This window comes from Plutella xylostella, chromosome 21, assembly GCF_932276165.1.
Source record: "Plutella xylostella chromosome 21, ilPluXylo3.1, whole genome shotgun sequence".
In the NCBI taxonomy this organism is placed as follows: domain Eukaryota; kingdom Metazoa; phylum Arthropoda; class Insecta; order Lepidoptera; family Plutellidae; genus Plutella; species Plutella xylostella.
Genome location: NC_064001.1, coordinates 9697917 through 9721048, shown reverse-complemented (window position 1 = coordinate 9721048; position 23132 = coordinate 9697917). Strand labels below are relative to the sequence as shown.

Here is a 23132-nt window from a genome sequence, read left to right as displayed (position 1 = left end):
ATTTATTTATGTAAAAGTGTTTTATTTTATAAATCAATTTCCATGTCACTTTCATGTTCACTCTCTGTTTGAACTTGTTCATCGTCGTCGTCATCCTCATCTTCATCATCGTTTTCATTAACTTCAATTATAAATCTAAGACAAAAACCAATTTATGTTTAATTTACAATAAATTATAAATAAACAATAACATACCTGTCCAATACATCGTCAAATACTCTATCAGATTTATAATATTTGTCTTAATTTTTTATGACATGGTCGTCACAATTTCTCCACTTTTTAGGCGAATAATTAGAGAAAAGCAACTCTAAGTCTTTTATCTCTTTATCTAAGTTAGAGTCAATCGACGTTCTTGCGAGCTCGCCTTTCACGTACCGCCACACAAGTTCAATAGGATTTAATTCCGGATGGTATGGGGGTAGGCGAAGCACGATATGACCATTTTATTTCAAAATTTCATCAATTTTGTAATTTTTCTCTGTGTTTTGCTCATTAATTACTTTCATTAAATCACATAAATTTTGGTTGCTTTCCTAGTTACAAGAACTGACAACTGACGCACTGTCATATGGACTCTTCGTCTTTGTTGTTTACTTTTTCGTATCTGACTGCGCAGTACTAACCTTTAGCCGCGAAGCATGACTGATCCGGTACGCTGTTCTACAAGAAGCCCCTATATTGAGAAATTATACGATTTGTTGTTTTTAACGTTATTTTGTTGACGAATTATAGATACCTAATAATAATATAATGATAATATTAAAAAGGCCTCAACACTCATCCTAAGACTAATGGTCTCAGGATCAATGATCTCATGTGGGTCGCACTCAAATTATGACAGACTATATAAGACATGTGGCCGCCTCGGCTGCGCGGCCGAGACTGCCGTAACAATGACATGCAATGCACGCGTTGCCCTTCCCCGCTACCCTCCCGCTACCCGCTGTCGTCTTGGGTACCTCGTCCCATCCGCGTCTTTCACCCCGCAAGGAGGGTCGCCAAGCAACTTGCCAATCTATATTTAGTTTATTAACCCCATAAAAAAGTGTGTGTGTGTTTTTTTTTTATATCTGAGATTAAAACCAATATGTACTTATAGCTGAACACAAAAGAGTAGAGATTAATGTTTTTGGAACTAAACAGATTTAAACCTGGCAATAAAAAAAAACTCATGATTTGTGGTCTGTTTCTATGGTTTGAATGTCAAACTCGCCGTGTTCCTGTATAAACAAATCGAATTTTGCTTAATTTTGGAGTTTTGTGGATTGTTGAGTTTGTTCACGAGGTGAAAATGAATAAAACCATTCGCAGCGAAGCTAGACAGATGATTTACAGCGTTTACCTACGATGTTTGGCGGAGAATGAGACTGGAGAAGTATTAGTCAATATATACGATGTTTATGAAAGAGCAGCGTTTTATACTGGTGAGTAGGTACTTAATTTCTAACCATTAACATACATTGCTTATATTTCTTGTAAAAAAGTACTATTTTGATTTAATAGATTGCCTATGCCTTTCATGAATTGTTTTATCTAGTTCATGTATCAGCATTTCTTTTAACTGTGTCAAGAGTGACTTACTAACATGGACTAGTGAACTTTGTGCCATCATGTCGAACGCGGAAGCGAGCCCGTTCAACCGCAGCTCCAGGACTGCCAGGAGCCCCCCTCCTGCCTCCCCCTGCACGAGGGACCATCAGCATCATGAAGAAAAACCCGCACCGCCAGTGATAGAAGTTATTTCGACCCTGAGATTCAAAAATGGATGGCCCATATAGAAAGTTGTCTAAATGAGGTCTGCATTATCTCTACTGAAGGAAAACTTAATTCGGACCAGAAGTTACGAATAGCCACCCTATGCCGTAAGATTGGTGCTGGGACCTCACAAATGGCTGTGCAATATCAATCAGTGAAGCAGCACGCGATCTCAGCCCAGGAGAAGATAGAGCATCTTTATGAACAAGGAGGTGTACGAAAGTGTCTCGAAGCCCTCAACACTTCAATCCAAGACGTGTGCAAGAAGCAGCCGATTTCAACAAGCAGCCAGCCTTCCTTTGCGGATGTTATCAAAAAGGGTAACAACCAGGTCATTAGACCTTCAAACTCCAGCTCTATAGCCATTTTCCCAGCTAATAAAGAAAAAAGTAGTGAAGATACCAAAAACTTAGTCCAAAAAATAATCAGCCCTGAAGAACTAAAACTGCACGTGAGTAGCGTAAGAAAAACAAAGCACGGCGGTGTCATTATAAGCACTGAAAGAAAGGAAGACATCCAGAAACTGAAGCAATGCGAAAAGTTCAACTCTTCTGGCCTAACTATCTCAGAGGTCAGCAAACGGAAACCAAGAATTGTTATTATTGATGTCCCCAATAACTTAAGTAATAATCAAGTAATAGATTACAAAAGGTAAGTTGACAGCTGTCGATCAAGCAACATCTCTGATCAAAATAATTGATTGTATCCTGTTATCAGTGGGCAATTGTTATGAAAGTGCAATAAAATTAAAGTGCAAGACATAATAAAATAGTGAAAGTGTTATTTAAACTCACAATACAGTTTAAACAGAAAAATACAAGAAATTCCTAACGGCCTCAACGGCTGTTAGAACAGTGACAAATAATGCCAAAACTCGAACCTGCATTTGAAGTAAACACTCTTAAATACAATTAAAACCTTACATTTGCAATTTAAATCATTTAAAAGTGCTTAAAATTGTGTAGTGTTGGACCTAAAACTTAACAACAAACATTTATTCCTGGCAAAATAATATAGCCAGAACAGTGCTGAAAATCCATCAAAACATCAAGGAAATTGCTCGCTTAGAAAGGAGGCAAGTCAATTTATATTTTTGTGGAAAAAACTAATACATTTACGAAAGAAATCCATCGGAATTCTCCTTTAAAATCGTCACCTACCTTAGTAAACAAAATCCTGACATCTAGCGGCGAGTAGCAAAACCACAAGACACTGGTTCATCGGAGTAGCATACTTGGATACATACTAGTTCGAGCATGACGCAACAGATGGCGTATGAAAAAATATAGAGACGCCAGATAAATAAATGTAGAGAAAAAATAAAATAAAAAATAGAGTCCGTACCGAATTGTAGAGTCATCCAGGATTAATTGTAGAGTTATGACTTTGTCATTTTAGTCATTTTTCTAAGAAAGTTAAAAAAGAAAAAAATAAAATAAAAATACAATACAGCACTGTGACCCGGCGGCAGACAGATAGTTCTCTTAACTACGTAGCCAAGAACCAGTAGACAACATGGAGGGAAATATATTGCATGCAATAAACGCTATGAAATTGGAATTCTCAGAAAAACTAAGAGATTTAGATAAGAAGTTTGTTACGCTGGAAGAAAATATAACAGAAAAAATTAATAATAATGTCGATAAAAAATTTAATACTCTGCAACAAGACATTCAAGAGCTGAAAATCCAAAATGATGAGCAAGAGAAGAGGATAGATTTTTTGGAAAGACAAAATAAAGTACGCAACTTGATATTATTCGGGGTGGCTGAAGAAGAAAAATCTTACAGTGAACTTGAATCGCTACTGTTGGGAATCCTATCGGCAACTTTGGAAGTGGAAATTTCTCGAAATGAAATAGAATTTGTAAGGAGAATTGGAAACACGGGTTCCGCTCATCTCGCATAATCTTTATTGACCAAAACTCATTTCGCATAACTCGTATGGTCTAAACTTTTTTGGCCGAACCATCACTTTGCCAAGACTTATGTGGCATAAGGCTCGTTTCGTCTAAAACTCTTTAGGCACAATCTTTAAACACCTAAGTTTCGTTTGCTCAAATTTATGTTCGTCTATACCTATGTATAATCTTGTTTCTCGTAATGTTATCTTAATAAATAATATATTAAGTACGTGGTAAATGTACAAATTGTGGTATTTTTCTCCTACATCCCGAAAATCACGATATTGTATGATCAAAAAATCGAAAGTTAACGACCAATATAATTATTACAAACCCCATGAGATCGAAACCTAAAAATAGGTGCGACGACGAGCAAAGCGAGGAGGAGCGTGTTAGGTGCACATGTTCATCAAAAACCAAAGCGGAGCGCAGCGAAGCGGAGCGGAGCGTTTTCCAAACAGCGGAAACAATACAAGGCACCAGTTTGCGCTATGTAGGGAGACGCTCCGTCAAAGTTAAAGCCAAACGAATATTATTACTTTGTATAAACCTAATAAACCTATGCCGTAGCATTATTAGGCTATTCAAGATTTGGCCATACCATTATTAGGCTAAACAATGTTATGCGAAATAACTTTTTACTAAACGAGATTTATGCCATACGATTTTCGGCGTAACGAGACTTTGACCAAACGTTACTATGCAATACGAGATTCGGCAAATAAATCTTATGCCAAAAAAGGTAGAACCTGGAAACACCAGTAAAACCACAAGACCTATTGTATTCGCCACTACCACGTTGGGGAAAAAAATTGAAATATTAAAAAACAAAAATAAATTGGACAATACAGGTACCTACATCAAACAAGACTTCACTAAAAAAGAAATGGAAAAACGAAAAACAGTGAAATTGAATTTACAAAAAGAAGTAGAGAAAGGAAATAAAGCTGTAATTAAGAGTGGGAAACTAATTATAATGGAACATGGTAACAAAAAACGACCGCTTATCTTAAGCCCATCACCACCCCGCCAGAACGCGGAGGCTCTAGACACCTCTGCAAGCTTCTCAAGTGGTAAAGTGAAAGAGCCATTGTCGAAGAAAAACAGAACATTTCCTAAGACCACTCCAACGGCACAAACCCAAAAAAGTATGAAATCGTACACATCCAATTTTAATGCAAATAAATCTAATGAAAAAACTAATAAACCAGATACAAACATAAGAAAAAGCCCAGTCAAATTAAATTTACCGAAAAATACAGAAAAAGAGATGATTAATCAAGTAGAAAGCTAGCAACCAGAAACACAAACAGCATGTCATACTAATGAAAACAAAGTCTTTATCAAAACATACAATTCGAGCACACTCAAAGAAAGAAAAAATAAACAAAATGAAGAACGATCAACAACTCCCAATCCGGCTGGTCTCCGCGGGAGTATAAGACCAAAACCCTCCAATATAACAGAGACACAGACAGAAATAGAAAATGAAATAAATAAAAATAATGTAAAAGATAAAAATACAAATAAAAAAAACAATATATTCATAGCAACTTACAATGTGAGGACCTTGTCTAAAAATGAAAAGTTTATAGAATTAATGCATTGCTTAGAAAATATAAAATACGATATAATCGGTTTGTCCGAAGTGAGAAGAATTGGCTGCAACATTGAAGAATACAACAATTCTATACTGTGCTACAAAGGCGAAACTCAAGGCTTATACGGAGTTGGGTTTCTCATTAAAAAACACATGAAAGATAATATAAGAAACTTCATTGGTCTGAGCGAAAGAGTGGCTATATTAAAACTTCGGATTGAAAATGATGATTGGAGTATTATCCAGGTGTATGCTCCAACAGAAGATGCAAGTAGAAAAAATGACGATGAGTTGGAAATATTCTATGCAACTTTGGAAAATGCCTTGGCTATCTGTGACAAAAATGTAATGGTCATAGGAGATTTTAACGCAAAAATAGGACACCAAAAAGAACACGAAGACTCAATTATGGGAAAATTCGGCTATGGGAGAAGAAGTGAGAGAGGCGATATTCTTGTTCAGTTTGCACTAGAAAACAATCTCAGCATTATGAACTCCTTTTTCAAGAAAAAACCCAATAAGAAATGGACATGGCAGTCACCCGATGGCAACACAAAAAACGAAGTAGACTTTATACTTACTAATAAACCAAAATTATTTAATGATGTGGACGTCCTTACTTCCATCAAATTTTCTTCTGATCACAGAATGGTTAGAGCCGCTCTATCCTTAAATGAACCAAAAAGTAGTAGAGTTACATACTCAAATGTAAAAAAATGTTGTACGAAAAAAGAAAAAGACATAACTACATACCTCAGACAGCTAGAAGCAAACAAAGAAAAACTAGAGCTACGTGAAAATGATACCGTTCAAAGCTATTATGACAGACTTATCAGAACATTGGAAGAGAGCTTGAGCCTAACAAGAGAGAGTAAGGGAAAAGAAAAAGAACACAAAAGTATATTGTCAGATGAAACCAAAAAACTTATAAAGAGAAGACACGACGTACAACATACGAAACCGAAAACAGCAGAAATTAAAAGGGAGCTTAGTAAATTATACAAAGAAGTAAATAAAAAAATTCGAAAAGATTACCAAACGCATAGAATGGAAACTATAGAAAGACACATGAGAAACACAGGTAGTGTCAAAAGAGCATATAAAGAATTAAATACTCACAAAACATGGATCCCTAGTCTAAAAGGAAATCTTGGCGTCTCAACTGACAGAAAGAGCATACTTGAGATAGCGACCAACTATTACAGTTCTCTTTACTCAGAACCACGTGGAACTAAACCACAACAAAAAGATGTCAGAAACGAAACGGATAATTTTTACGCCATTAATGCACATTTTTCAAAAGAAGACCAAATTCCTTTGTTTGACGAGATAGAAATAATTCAAGAAATTAAAAGACTCAAAGTAGAAAAAAGTCCAGGGCCGGACAATATTGTCAATGAAGCAATAAAAATAGCAGCAACAAAGCTAGCGACACCATTAGCTCATCTATTTAACCTGATTATAAGTACACAATTGGTACCAAGTGAATGGACAAAATCAAACATAATCCTTCTTTACAAAAAAGGAGATCCAAATGATGTGGGAAACTATCGTCCGGTTAGTCTCCTGTCTAGCATATATAAACTGTTTTCAGCTTGTATGCAAAAGAGGCTCAGCCCAAAAATTGATAAGAACCAACCAATAGAACAAGCAGGATTTAGGAAAGGGTTTTCAACAATAGATCATATCCATACCATTGAGCAAATTGTCGAAAAATTTAAGGAGTTTCAAAAGCCTCTGTATCTAGCCTTTATCGACTATAAAAAGGCATTCGATTCAATCCTACATGATTCTATTTGGAAGTCTTTAAATGAAAATGAGATAGAAAGTGAATACATTGAAACTCTAAAATACATGTACGCGCGCTGCACCAGCAATGTCAAGCTAGAAAGAAAAGGACCAGACATAAAAATCGAGAGAGGTGTCAGGCAAGGAGACCCCATTTCACCAAAAATATTCATAGCAGTACTAGAATCAGCAATAAGAGAACTAGACTGGAAAAAGTATGGACTCTACATGCATGGAAAACGCATAAATCATCTAAGGTTTGCTGATGATATCGTCCTAGTATCAGAGAATTTTAATGATTTCGAACAAATGGTAAAGTCTCTAAATGCAGCCAGCAATGCTGTAGGCTTGGAAATGAATCTAAACAAAACTAAACTGATGACAAACGGTTTACAAAGAAACCTAAGTATCGATGGTAATGTGCTGGAATACGTCGATAAATATGTATACCTTGGTAAACAAATATCCTTTAATAACAAAAATAACGAGGAGGAAGTTGACAGAAGAATTAAACTGACGTGGAAAAAGTTTTGGGCCATGAAAGAAATTTTAAAAGGAAACCTACCACTTCATCTGAAGAAAAAAGTAATGGACCAATGTATCTTGCCCTGTCTTACTTACGCATGTCAAACATGGAAATTTACCAAAAGAATTAAAGAAAAAATTCGAACATGTCAGAGGGCTATGGAGAGAAGTATCACGAGAACAAGTAAGCTAAAGAAAATAAGACACAGTGAGATAAGAAAGAAAACAAACTTCATTGATGCTCTTCAATATGCTCGATCCTTAAAATGGAAATGGGCCGGCCACGTCGCAAGACTAGAAGATGGAAGATGGACACTGACAGCTACCACCTGGCCGGGGCCATCAGGCAAGCGCAGACGAGGCAGACCGTATGCCCGCTGGGAAGACGACATTGTAGAGGTTGCTGGTACACAGTGGACTCAATTGGCTCGTGATAGAGAGAGATGGCTACAATTGGAGGAGGCCTTCACCCAATAAAGGGGTTCCTGCAAGCTGCATGAATAGTATTAAGAAATGTTTTTTTTTAAAATAAATTACGCATAAAAATAAATTCAATTCAATTCAATACCATTAAATTTAATATATGTAATGGGAATGTATTCAAGTAAATTATATAGAAAATTTATTTTAATTGATTTGTAAGTAAGTATAGAAAATTTATTGTAAGTGTATTTAAGTTCATAATTCATTATAACTACTACTTTATGTGTGATAGATTGTTTGTCGGCATGCACGAAATAAAAGGCTTTTTTATTTTATTTTATTTATTTAGATTACTTATATGAACAGAATATAGCTGACCATTTCCCAAACTCAGAACGAGAGTCCATAGTAAGCAATATTAAACTAAGTCATCTCTCAGGAAAGAAAGGAGGCCTATATTCTAACTATATTTTGGAAGTCCCAGCTGACGTAAGGAAACTACTGATATCACAGCGTCGAGTATATCTTCACTGGTCATCATGCCCCGTTAGAGACTACACATATGTCTCGAGGTGCTTCAAGTGCCAGCAATATGGCCACTCAGCCAAATTTTGCCGAGAGCCCGAGTCAACTTGTGGTCACTGCGGACAAGTCGGCCATACCATCAAAGAGTGCCCCCAGACAACTGAGCCCCCAGTATGTGCGACGTGCCTCCGCTTCAAAAAACCTAGTGACCATAAAACCGGCGAGGAAGCCTGTCCAGCTAGGAAATTTGCCGAATTGAAGATGATCAACTCTACTGATTATGAGGTCCCTACGAGTGGTCTAATTTAAAATAGCCTAGTAATAGGTAATTTACCTACGTAATTATTATGTATGACACTGTTTTATTAATCTTAATGCTGACAACTCTTTTCACATGCTGACATAAAAACCTTGCTGACTAGTCTAAAATTGTCTTGTAATCATTTTGTTTTGTTTACCTCATTTTGCCAATTTACCTAATAACCTAGTTTTTATTTCTATGTATGACCCTAATTAAATTTAAACTTTTACACCGTTAGTTTTATATAGGTAGATCGGATTAACTAAATTTTACTGTATTATTTTTGGATTTTTATTTACATTATGTGCTCTTTAAGCATACCTGAGATACAAAGTACATAGCGTACCTTAGTTCAGGTTTGATTAAGTATATTTAAGTTCTATAAATAACATATTTAGAATAGTTATAATTTGTATGATTTTTGTGGAATTTTAATAAATTTATCTTATCTTATCTTATCTTATCTTTCAATGTGTATTTGTTATTCTTATAGAGGTTAGAAAATACTAGTGTCAAACGTTACATGACATCAGGGACCTGGATGCTAATGTTGTTAAAACATCAGTGGTAACGCCGCTAAGCCGGAGTCCCTTCGATAGAAAAAAAAAATAAAAGAAACTACAGCAAGGTGTCTCACCGAGGGAAAGGGTTGATGAAGTGTCGTGCACCTACCTGGTCGCTGGAGGCAGTTCAGGAGACCAGGAAAAGGCGGCCGGCTTCCAGACCCTCGCCTGGCGCCACGTGCTCGATCGATCAGAGATCAGAGCAATCCAAAGCACTGCAGCACTCAACACACACACTGATATTCTTCGGTTAGCGGTTCACCACGAATAAAGAAGAAGCGGAAGACTTTAGCAACTAGCCAATCGTCTATTTTGAAAATAAGTTCAATCGCGAATAACTTAGCGCGACGGCGGCCATGAATTCGTTTTCGGAACTGATTGTCTGTGGGTGGCGCAGACAGTGTTGCCACACGTAGCGTTGCGGTGCACGACATAAGCGGAAATAGGGAAAAGGATTTTAGGATCGAAACCTTGCGAAAATTATGAAAGTAAATATATTAAAAGATAGGTGGCGACACCATTTCCTCCCCCCTTAAAGGGTCACCTTTAAAACATTCATAAGTGAAACGAGACAAAATTATAGCCTAGCTAATGCGGTAACTAAAACTAATTATAAACTACAGCGGTAGATACTAATGTATTGTTTATTGTGACGGGAGCGGACATAAACGTACAACCGGGCGAGCGTATGTGCCCCTAGCAGTCCTTACAGTAACTACCCGCGTTACTCCATCCCTTGAAGGATGAACTTTGTCGACAATCGCCAATGGCCACGAAAGCGGAGGCGCGTTATCATCTATGATAACTACAACTGTTCCAGGTATAATAGCAGAGGATGGAACATTCAATTTCTGTCGAGTCTGCAAGCCATGTAAGTATTCCACTCTCCATCTCCTCCAAAAGGATTGTACGAGTTTATCGAGCAACGAGTGCCTATGAAGTAGGCTAAGGTTGTCGTCATGCACTTCAGCCGCGGGCAACGAAAGTAAAGGCGCGGTGTGAAGAAAATGGCTGGGCGTCAGCGCGGCGGGTTCAGCGGGGTCCGCACTGAGCACAGTAAGAGGCCGCGAATTGAGTACACTCTCGATTTGAGCGAGTACAGTAACCAGCTCTTCATATGAAAGCAGCTGTTGACCAATCACTTTAAATAGGTGATTCTTTACCACCTTCACCATGCTCTCCCAGCACCCCCCGAAATGTGGACTGGCTGGGCAGTTAAATTTCCATTCAATTCGGTTTTCTGTGAGCTCCTGCTTGAGACTGCAACTGAATTCGTCGCTGTTTAGAAATTTGTAAAGGTCGCGTAAGTAAGAATTAGCGCCGACAAAATTAGTTCCCCTATCAGAATGCATGACCTTTACCGGGCCTCGGCGGGACAAGAAACGCTTTAAAGCGGCCAAAAAACTGGCGCTGCTCAGGTCAGTCGCTACCTCAATATGTAGTGCGCGAGTGGTAAGACATGTGAAGACGCAAATATAGGCCTTCATAGCCTTAGCTCCACGGCGACGAACAGGAGTGTAAGCGATAGGCCCTGCGTAGTCACAACCTGTGTGGGTGAATGGCTTCGTAACTTGCTTCGTGCGACAGTCGGGCAAGTCAGCCATCAGCGGATAAGTCGGACGCGGGCGCGCGCGAAAGCAAACATTGCATTGGTGCACTATCCTCCGCACTACGCGCCGAGCAGATAGAATCCAGTACTTCTGGCGAAGTAATGACAGGAGCAACTCTGGCCCTGCGTGCAAATATTTTTTGTGATAATATTGTATTATCAGGTTAACCGCGTGATCATCACGAGGCAGAAGTATCGGGTGTTGATTATCGAAATCTAAATCGGAATTGGAGAGTCGGCCGCCAACTCGGATTAGGTCGTTGTGTAAAAACGGTCTTAATTTATTAAGCACCGGGGAAACAGGCAAGTCATTTTTAATATTTAATAACTCATCTTTAAAATGTTTGTTTTGGAGTATTTGCAGCAATTTTGTTTCTGCGTACTCCAAGTCAGTAGCGGTAATACACGTAGGTTCGCGGCGTGGTAATAGTTTTAAAACCCTACATATATAAACGATTATTCGCAGGAGTTTGGTCCATGACGAGGAACGAGAAGCAGCGGGGTAAATACTACACTCGTCAGCAGGTGTCAAAACAGCGTGAACTAGGTTCCTTTGCTCGGGAACGACGTCTAAAGTGGAATCGTTAACTTCATCAAAGGAAGGCCACTGTGAAGCATTCGATGGTAGCCAGGACGGCCCGTTAAACCACAGCGGATGGGCTTTCAGTTTAGAGGGGTCGACGCCGCGCGACAGGCAGTCGGCCGGGTTGTCTGTCCCCGCGACGTGATGAAAGTTTTCAGCGGATACATTTTCATTTATTTTAATAACACGGTTGGCAACAAATGTTTGCCAACGGTGAGGCGAATTTTTTATCCAATAAAGCGCAACCTTGGAATCTGTGTAGGCGCGGACCCTAATTGGAATGCGGGAATTATACGTTTCAAGTACTGAGCGTAATAATTTCGACAGTAAAAGAACTGCGCAAAGCTCCATACGAGCAATCGTATGGGGCGGGGTGGGTGCTATCTTGGACTTCGCGCAGAGAAGGCGGACCACATTACCCGACGGAGAAGCGACGTGCACGTAAACAACGCCGCCTTGCGCCTGCTCACTAGCATCTGCGAACCCTACCAAGGTCACCTCGCAACCAGTCGCGACGCTGAGACAACGAGGGATTTTTATCTCATTAAGCGCCGGCAGTTCGCGACAAAATTGTCGCCAAAGCCTTACTACCTGGTCGGGCGGGACTTCGTCCCAATCCACCTTCAGCTGCCATAGTTTCTTAATTAATAACTTAGCTACCAATACAGTTGGCGCGAAGAAACCCATTCTGTCCCAAAGTCGGGCGATCGTTGACATTATGGCCCAACAAACATTTTACCCTCAGTTACAGCTATTTTTATAACTTTAACCTGTATAACTGTGTTATAATTATCTCAGTTCTAACATAAAGCGATAAAGATGAGTTAAAAAATGAAATTAGTGTCAACAGCAGGTTTAAGTGTTAAAATGGTATTAGTCAAAGCAATAATAATTAAGATGTTATAGGTTTAAACTGTTTCTAGAACCTAAAGCTATACAAGAGTGCTCACTGACACCTGTTAACACTTATGATTGTTAAGTGGTTTCCTTTAGTACTCATATAAATCTTTAGGTGTCATATTGAATTTAGGCTGCAGAAATTGGTTATAAAAGAGATTTTGTCAAGAGTGCAGTAAGACAAGATTCTTACAGTGTTGGAAAACTCAACAATGCAGTTTTAATCTTTAAGGTTAACTTAACTTACGCTTATTGCGTTAGGCAAGTAGACTGTAAAAGTAACGGTGTTAAGCAAGACTGTGCGGATTGACTAAGACTGCATAATACCCTTGGCTAAGGGTGTTTTGGAGTGTAGATAGTAGATACATATGTACCTACCTAAGTTTGGTTAGGTATGTGATGTGCAACATTGCATTACGTCTATAAAACCTTCGGTTCTAATAATAGGATCTAGTCGGTACAGTTGTTGCCAGTGAGAAACAGATATTACAGATAATACAGTCTACTTAGAGAGATACGATTTTCGAAAATTTAATAAAAATAGACACAACTACTAAAATATGTTCAAAGTAACATTAAAACCTACGTAAAGTCATAAATGACCTGCAAAAGTGTTATCTAAGTGATTAAACGACTATAAAATAATTAAATAACATAGTATATCATAACAAACTAAAGTGCATAAATAAAGTGTTTATAAATACTAAAACATGTGAATATAAAACTAATTATCAAGTTAAAACAAATGTGAAACAATTAAGTGATTATCAAGTGGTTTCTGTGATAGTGAATTAACAATCATTTAACTTGCATCATTGTGTCGATATCACTTGACCAAAGTCCACTAACGGTTAAATTGAAAACAAAAAGAAAAGGTTGAACAAGATCACCTATTTCAATATGCCTTCTAACTGAGGAGTAGCCCAGTCGGATAAGACTCCGACTCGCCATCCGAGAGGCTCGGGTTCGATCCCGTCGCACGATGATTCTTTTGTAATTTATTTGTGATCGAAATCAACGAATACCGTTAAAATCAGAAATAAACTAAAAAGACGAATTAATCTGCCTTATTAAGATTGTTCTAAGCAGTACCAATATTACACTATAGGTGGCACCAGGTGCAGGTGCACCAATTTAAAAATGGAAAATGAGAATATAACTACACGAAGACGTACCAAAAGATTGAGCTTCTCAGAAAACGAATCCTTATTGGACATATCCTATCAAAGTCTTCCTAACTTGATAGAGGACAAACAGTACACACTAGAACTACAAAATGAGCTTGAAAAATTAACACTAGAGTTGAATGTTGCAAATAACGAAATCGATAATCTCAACAGCGAAAACGTTGCTCTTAAACAGAAACTAATAGATTGTGAAACTACTATAAAAAGGTATAAAACAGTGTGCCATTCTCCAGGACCATCCTCTAAATGCTCCACACCTTTAAAGTTTTGCTCCCCGCAATTTAGGAAACAAATTGCAACTACCACAAAAATGGGAATACCAAAAACATCACCAAATCAACTTAGTAACAATGCACTTATGGAATTGTATCGCAAAAGTACAGAATCCCAACTACCAGCTTTCATCAACGAGAACAAAAAATCTCGAACATACCATTGCAGCAAAAAGTATCCAGACGTCGCTAGTATCGTAGACATAACGAGCCCAAACACATCGGAGCATATCCCGGCAAATATTTTACAAAACCAAACATATCACAGTGGTGACAAGACAAAACAGTCTCCCAATTCGCAAGATAAGCGAAAAATATTTTTGTTCGCTGATGAAAAAGGGAGACATATGCGACAAATCTTACAACAGCTAGTAGGGAATAATTATATAGTATGTTCTATGATAAAACAAAATGCTAACATGGAACAGGTTTTGATGTCTTGTGTATCACAATGTAAAAATTTAACTAAATCTGACTATGTAATTATTCTAGCAGGATCACACGACTCCAACATCAGATCCCTAGAGTCAAATCTAAAGCATTCATTATCCTTACTTACACATACTAACGTGATAGTGGGTAATGTATGCAGGAATATGTGCATAGATGAATACAGTCTCAATACAGTACTTCACCAAATATGTTGTCTGTTTGATAATGTTATGTATGCTGATCTGATTGATTATCACAGCGAAAACCCAAAAATGTTTCACCGTATTCACGCATGTAGGCTTCTCCTTCGACAAACGTTAAAAATAGAATATATGAACAAATTTATAATGTATAAGAAAAAACAGGAGAGTTTATATTCTAGCAGTGTATGTACACAAACAAATATTGTAAACTATCATTCGGCCAGTACTCAAACAAGTGAAGATTTTTTTCGCTGTTGAAAATAATGTAAAGCCTAACATAAAAAATGTTCACATATTTTATCAAAATGTCTGTAGTATTAATAATAAAAAGGATGAATTTGAATTATATATTAACTGTCTGAAGGACCAACCTATGTACGTTTGCATGACAGAGCACTTTCTAAATAAATTTTCAGCTCCACTTTTTAATATTAACAATTACCATATGGCCTCATATAATCACAGAGTGATTAAGTCTAGAGGTGGTTCTCTTATATTAGGTCACCAAAGTTGTAAATTTGAAGAACTCGAAATTTGTAAAAAGTTTTATAAAATGGATTGCTTTGAAATCTGTGGCATAAAAGATAATGATACGAACTTACATATCCTATGCTTGTACCGTACACCTTCTGACAAGAACTTCGACTGTTTTATGAATAAGTTGGAATCACTAATGGAACACTTTTTCAACAAGAGGGTCATCCTCGTGGGCGATTTTAACGTAGATCTTTTAGCGGATAGTAACCATAAGAATGACTTTTTGAATCTCTTGACTTGTTTTAATTTTAGACCGCTCATTGATGATGTAACTTTTATTCGTAACAACTCACAATCGTGCATTGACAACGTATTGACAAACCTTCCTAATGATGACATACTGAATATTAAAATTGACCATAACAATATGGCAGATGGCCACGCAGGTATCACAGCCACATACAAGACTTCAGCTTCTTCCGCCAGCCGCAATGGTAACAGTCAATTTATTTACAAAGAGCAAAGAGTTTTCAGTACTAAAAATAATAATACTTTCAGGAGTAAAATTCAGAACCAAAACTGGAATTCGCTTGGCATAAACGGATTTTTACACAGATTCTCAGAAATATTCAATTGCAGCTTTGTTAAGCGGACGAAGAAAATTCACCTGAATAAAGAAAACAAGATTCAGTGGATATCAAAAGGTTTAAGGGTTTCCAGCAAAATGAAGCGTTTCTTAGGTTCCGGAAACCGAACCAATGATGAATCGGTATTACAATACAAGCACAGATACATTTCACTTTATCGTAAGGTTATACGGGCACTAAAAAAGAACACTGTCACGAAAGAACTTTCCAAATCAGAATTTTCATCAAAATCAATATGGAAAGTAATCAACAAACATCGGAACAAAGAAATACAAAAAGCAAAAGAAAAAATAATACTTAAAGAAGAAAATAGGATTATAGATGACCCTAAAATAATTGTAGACTTATTTAGTAAAGTTTTTGACAATAGTGAACAAGTAGTTACAGAAAATTTTAATACATCACATTCCATACTTATAGACAGCACAGATAGAGTAGAACAAAACATGCATCTTAAAACTGTCACATCAGAGGAGCTTATAAAATTAGTAGCCAAAATGAAAAACAAGTGGTCATGTGGTTACGATGATATACCTATAAGCGTCATAAAGGAAAATATCGATATCTTGGCTGAACCATTGGCTATCTTCTTTAACAACTGTATGGAACATATTATATTTCCAGAACAGTTAAAAATTGCTAAAATACTACCGATTTTTAAAAAAGGCTCTAGAACTGACCCAAAAAAGTATAGACCGATCTCATTGCTACCAACCTTATCCAAACTGTATGAAAAACTACTTAAACACAGACTGATAGTACACTTAAATACCAACAAGGTATTAAACCATAGACAGTTTGGCTATCAGAAGGGAGTTGGTACAATAGATGCCATTGAGTCTCTTGTCGACGACACTATAAAAAAGCTGAACGATCGTAAGAAGGTGCTTGGTTTATTTCTAGATTTAAGTGCAGCTTTTGACACAGTCGACCACTCAATATTACTAACTAAATTAGAACACTACGGAGTAAGAGGACAAGCGTTTGACATATTTAAAAATTATTTACAAAATAGACATCAATTTGTTGAATTAAAATGTGACGACAACGGCACAGAAAGGGTTGTTAAGTCTAAAATGGTTAAGGTGACGAGAGGTGTTCCTCAGGGATCAATTCTGGGCCCAATCTTCTTCATCACCTTCACAAATGATCTCATCAGCTATATGTACCGAAATATCCCAAATATTGAATTAGTTTTATACGCAGATGATACAAACGCGGTACTGTATGCTGACGACCTTAACACACTGAATCAAAACGTTAGAGCCGCTCTCACAGCTTTCGATACATGGTTCAGTAGCAACAATCTCCACTTGAACCCAAATAAAACTAGTGCTATTATCTTCAGAAACACAGCCAGAAATCATGATACGCTGGATATTGAGTTCAATGGAGATAAGATCGGTTTGGTTGAAGAAGTCAAGTTCTTAGGTGTTACCATTGACACATTCCTGAACTGGAAGCAGGAGCTTATATCAATAGAGGGTTCAATTAGTTCAGCATGCTTTGCTATCAGAAGCTTAAGAGATGAGCTTAGCCTCGAACGTCTCAAAATGGTATACTTTGCATTAGTGGAGTCGAGGTTAAGATACAGCATAATGTTCTGGGGTCAAAGTCATTACTACAATATGAGGAAAGCGTTCGTAAGTCAAAAACGGGCCATACGAACAATGGTACGAATTGCACCCTGGGTCTCCTGTAGAGAATTTTTTTGTTAGGTTGGGCATCTTAACCGTCCCTTCCTTATACATTTTAGTACTTTTAACTTACCTCGCTAAAAACTTGCCTAGGTATGAGTCAGCTGACGAGAGAACGACAAGAAACAAGTCGAGACGGAAAGAAATTCGTATTGAAATGTTGACGGCTAGACTGAAAATTGCGAAACACTGTGCGCGATACCAGGCAGTTTTTTCCTATATAACAAGCTTCCAATCGACTTAAAACAAATTGACAATGTCACAAGGTTTGAAAACGGTTTGCGTGCCTTCTTGTTGGAAAAGTGCTTCTACACATTAGATGAATATATCAATATGCATGATTGATTTTGACATTTTAATTGTATTAACTTCATAATTATTATTACTATTTTTTTATTTATTATTAATTTACTCTAATTTATAACTACAATTTATTTATTCAATACTATTAAGTGTAAATATGTACTGCATGCAACAATTTATATTTTAATTTTTCTTGATTTAGTTTTTAGTTGTAAGTATTTTTAAGTGACATTCAGATACAATTTATTATTGTGAATTGAATAAATGATTGATTGATTGATTGATTTTATTTCAAAAAGTGTAATAGATTACTTAGGTGAGTCTATATGTCTTAAATGTAAGTTCGCCATTTGCATTGGCGACCTAACCTATAAATTGCTGGGATAAACAATATTTTGCTTTAAAATAAGTATACCTATTTATGTGAAATTTGTCATTCCAGTCATGCCAATCGATTTATGAAACTAATGGACATACAGCAAGGATACAAAAAAATACAAAATTGAGTCGTCTTTTTTATATTTACTTATGTTTCATATGAAATCCTTAATAAATTCGGAGCGCATTAAAATTGAGGTGGGAAATATGGTATACATTACAGTAAAATTACAATGGGGCCGTCTATTAATCACGTGAGGTCGTTTTTCTCATTTTTTGACCCCCCCCTCCCCCCTGGTGATATTTGGTGAGGTTTGGGACCAACCCCCCCTCCCCCCCCTGGATCACGTGTATTTTTTTGGAAGTCTATGTAAAGGCAATTTTTGACTAGAAAAAAAATAGGTCATACTACAAATCGTTTAAATTTTTGCGCTGTCCAAAATATCGGTTCAGAAATACCTAATTTTTGACAAAAAATTAATACACGTGATGTCTAACGAGAACCCCCCCTCCCCCCTCGTGATGTTTCGTGAGGTTTTCAATACCCCCTCCCCCCCCCCTTTGAACCTCACGTGATTAATGGACGGCCCCAATGGCATATTATTTTCAATTCACAAAACATGTTAAGTCAAGTTAATATATTATATTTACTGTTATTTAGTATTAATCAATACTGTCACTTTAATACTGTCGCGTATGATTGCTGTTGACACTATTATTTTCAAACACATACAACTTGTATGGTAAAAGTGTATTCGAAAAACGGTAACATACTCACTTAACCCTTTTTTACCAAACAAATAAGAGTCAGGGTGTCAAATAACCATTCTACAACTACAACTATACCGGTAAAAGTTCTAGCTGAGAGTGATTAAACGCTCTTCTATAGTAACTTTAGCACTTCAATGACACCGTACTACAGGCTTTCTATAACTTAAACACTTCAATGACACCGTTTTACAGACTTTCTAAAGCCTTTACTCTCAAAATCGTGGGCCTCTTTCGTGGTTATAAGTGAGTTAGAGCACTCTCCTACACTCTTATACAGCTATGTCTTAACACTTTAATTTTCGAATGGAACCATTATACAAGTTATATGAGAGTTTTTTTAACGCTACGTTGTTAGTTGGGGGTGCGTTTGGTACACACTGAGTCCAAATCAGGAGGGTCGATTTTAAAATAAAAGTCGTCATTATCAGTAGACCAACCGAGTCCTAATATTTTATGCTCTGTAGCCTTGTCGAATTCAACCTCAGTAGGTATCTTGTGCGAAGCGGGCAACTCATTGAGTGCGTATTGTGAATTACTGTTCCATTTAACAAGATCCCACTGGGCACCCTTGAACATTTGAATCAGCTGTTTTGCTGCGTCCACCGCCTCTTGTTCTGTATCAACACAAAAGGCGATATCGTCCATATACAGGCAGGACGGGACGATCTCCGCCGCGCGGGGATACTCGGCGCCGTCATCGTCGACGAGCTGCTGCACAGTGCGGAGCGCGTGGAAGGGACTTGACTTTAAACCGAAACATACTCTATTAAATTGATATAGAACCAGAGGATCGTTTGGATTAAAACGATATAAAATTCTCTGATAGCGTCTATCAGATTCGCGAAGCATAATCTGCAGAAACATCTGTTTGCAATCAGCGGTCATCGCTACAGCGTGTAGGCGAAAATTTAAAATAATTTTAAACAAGTCCCCTTGTAAATTTGGCCCACTGTGCAGCACCTCGTTTAGCGAGACACCGGATGAAGTCTTGCAACTTGCATCTAAAACGGGGCGCAGCTTCGTGGTGGACTTGTCCTCGCGGAGGACACCATGGTGCGGGATTATATAGCTCGGGGACAAATCGTCCGATGACGCCTGCGGGGGAACGGTCAGTGGCTCCACATAACCTTTGGAAATATAGTCCTTAATGACGTCATCGTAAGCGGCACGAAGCTCGGGAGAAGCCTCGAGCTTCTTCTCCAAACACAAAAAACGTTTGCGAGCAATGTTATAGGAGTCCCCAAGTAAAAACACGTCTTTATCAAACGGGAGAGCTACAGTGTAACGGCCGGTCACGGGGTCACGTTCCGTAGTCGAGCGGTAAAAATGTTCACATTCAACATCCGTGGGGTGCTGAACGGGCGAGCCGGGGACTTCTTCCAGTTCCCAGAAGCGGGTAATTAAATGATCCATAGGCTGCTGTGGCACTATGGCGCAGCATGACGTCACGCATGCTGGGCGGGCGGCGAGCGCAGGCACGACTCCCATGAGTACGTAGCCTAGCACTGTATGAATAGCGGGCGGCCCCGATGGTCCACTGGAGACCACGTCGTCGGGAAGAATCAAATGCGGAAACAGCGAAGCACCAATCAAAACATCGATTTTGTTGGGCGTAGCGAAATGGTCGTCTGCCAATGCTATTTTATTAAGATATGGCAGGGCGGTGGAGTCGACATAAGCGGTAGGTAAGTTGTCAGTAATCTTATCAACAACTAAAGAATTGATTTTGTATTTTATGTTATTATTAAAGCGCGAGAAAAACTGTAAGTCTACTGTCCCGTGGGATGCCCTCTCCGTTCCCCCGAAGCCCCTCACAGTAGTACGTTGAATGGTATTCTGCCGTAACCTCAAACGATCACAACATTCGCTGGTAATGAAGTGACTTTGCGATGCAGAATCCAGCAAAACCCTTACAAATTGTTTATTACCCTTACTATCGTACGTAGCTACCATAGCGGTAGCGAGCAAAACAGTAGTAGGCGTATTACATTGCGGCGTACTACTTTGAGCGGCAGCGGCATTAAGCACGCAAGGACGCGGAGCAGCAATGAACGTCGAACACAACGCGACGTCCGCTTGCGCGGGAACGGATGATTTCGCATCAGCTGGCTGTGACGTAAGCGATGCACCGCCGCCGCCGCCGCCACCAACCGAGTCAATGACCGCGGCGCGCGGTGGCACAGTGGTTAAGTTCTGTAAAGCGGGTGACGGATTCGACTCTCGATTAAAATGTAATAGCGAGTGGTGTTTTTGTTTACACACTCGGCATCCCGAAGCGGACTGACAGGAAGCAATCTTATGCTTCGTACTTAGGCAATTTATACAGCCATTTAAATTCTTCGCGGCTTGAAAACGCTCGTGAGGAGACATTTTATGGAATTCGGGACATTTGAACAAATGATGATGTACAATGTTTGTACATAAGCACTTGTGAGCGGAATTAGAGTCGACGGTACTAACGTACGCATTGTAGTGAGGCGGCGGGTTTTTGTTATTAGATCTAGGGCGAACGGCCGATCGTGATGCTGATGCAGCGCCACCACCGGCGGCCGCAGTGGTCGGTGCGCGCTGTAATATTTTAGTTTGATTATCCAAGAACTCAACGAGCTTATCAAAGGTTGGAATTTCAGACTGATTATTATTACTATTCTCAAAAGTACGCACGGTATCAGGATCTAATTTAGTTAAGGCAGTTTGCAAAAATATGAAGTCTTGTAAGTCTGTTAACTTTAGATTCTTTAGGGCGGCGCACTGCATAGGTTATTTATCTAACCGCTTTTTATCGACATACATTGTACGCTTTCCAAAAACGTAATAATCATATAATCATCTCGCTTCAAATACATATAAAGTATTATCCCGCTATTAGTAGTTAGGGCTACTGTACTTAAATAGGTCACGCATTTTTACGCTTGCTGCAATAATAGGCATAAGAAGGTAGACTCACCATGTGGTCCTTCGAGCCGGATGGTTATATGATTATTACGTTTTTGGAAAGCGTACAATGTATGTCGATAAAAAGCGGTTAGGTAAATAACCTATGCAGTGCGCCGCGTGCGCACTAGCTTAAATTCACTTTTTGGCTTTGAAATAAGCTAAAAAGGGCGGTTTTCTCCTAATAGGTGACCTAATAGGGGCGGGGAAATAGTAATCGCGGGTCGAAGGACCACATGGTAACGCCGCTAAGCCGGAGTCCCTTCGATAGAAAAAAAATAAAAGAAACTACAGCAAGGTGTCTCACCGAGGGAAAGGGTTGATGAAGTGTCGTGCACCTACCTGGTCGCTGGAGGCAGTTCAGGAGACCAGGAAAAGGCGGCCGGCTTCCAGACCCTCGCCTGGCGCCACGTGCTCGATCGATTCTGATCGACGCTCTGATCTCTGGATCAGAGCAATCCAAAGCACTGCAGCACTCAACACACACACTGATATTCTTCGGTTAGCGGTTCACCACGAATAAAGAAGAAGCGGAAGACTTTAGCAACTAGCCAATCGTCTATTTTGAAAATAAGTTCAATCGCGAATAACTTAGCGCGACGGCGGCCATGAATTCGTTTTCGGAACTGATTGTCTGTGGGTGGCGCAGACAGTGTTGCCACACGTAGCGTTGCGGTGCACGACATAAGCGGAAATAGGGAAAAGGATTTTAGGATCGAAACCTTGCGAAAATTATGAAAGTAAATATATTCAAAGATAGGTGGCGACACCAATCAGGTCTAGATACTTTTTTACAAACCCCCGACTCAAAAAGGGTATCGATAAGTTTTACAGGTGTCTATGTGTGTCGGTCTCTCCGTGTTAGAGTACCTATTGTAAAAATATGTGTAAGAATATGGAGTCGGTATAAATTCCCCAGACATAATAATTTGCAAGTCACTGCTTTTCTGACAAATTAAATAATTTGTTGCAGGAAAATCGGTAAACACAGTTTTAGAAGAATTGCCGGGGCAACATTTGAACTTTTTCCTGAGCAAGAAAAAACTGTAATAAAATATCGATGTGTGATACTATCACTTTTCTTCTATAGTAATTACATAATGGGATAACCAACACGTGTTTCAGTGCAAAAAAACATTATGAAATACACAATGAAATAAAAGTTACAGTTGATTTGATTTAATGAAATTCATTCAAGACTGCACCCCTCTCCCCTACTTATTTCTTCTCTTAACATAAACCTCCCCAAAAAGTGGCATTTTATAATTAGTAAATATTTGAAACATTTCTCGTTTTGATTTTTTCTGCTAAAGTATCGTGATACTTTTGTCCGTTTTCTATACTATAATAGTGTGG

The 23132-nt window shown here is 38.4% G+C and overlaps 2 protein-coding genes across 2 annotated transcripts in view; one reads left to right on the top strand and one right to left on the bottom strand.

The window, feature by feature from the left end:
* The window catches only part of LOC105385630 (ral GTPase-activating protein subunit beta), a 60024-nt gene that overhangs the window by 6349 nt on the left and 30543 nt on the right, over positions 1 to 23132 (bottom strand). The gene's annotated exons all lie outside the window — the stretch shown is intronic.
* LOC125490234 lies at positions 1526 to 8945 on the top strand. The gene is made up of 2 exons (XM_048628806.1): positions 1526 to 2399; positions 8347 to 8945. The coding sequence occupies exons 1-2, from the start codon at positions 1769 to 1771 to the stop codon at positions 8829 to 8831; spliced, it is 1116 nt and encodes a 371-aa protein (XP_048484763.1). The 5' UTR covers positions 1526 to 1768; the 3' UTR covers positions 8832 to 8945.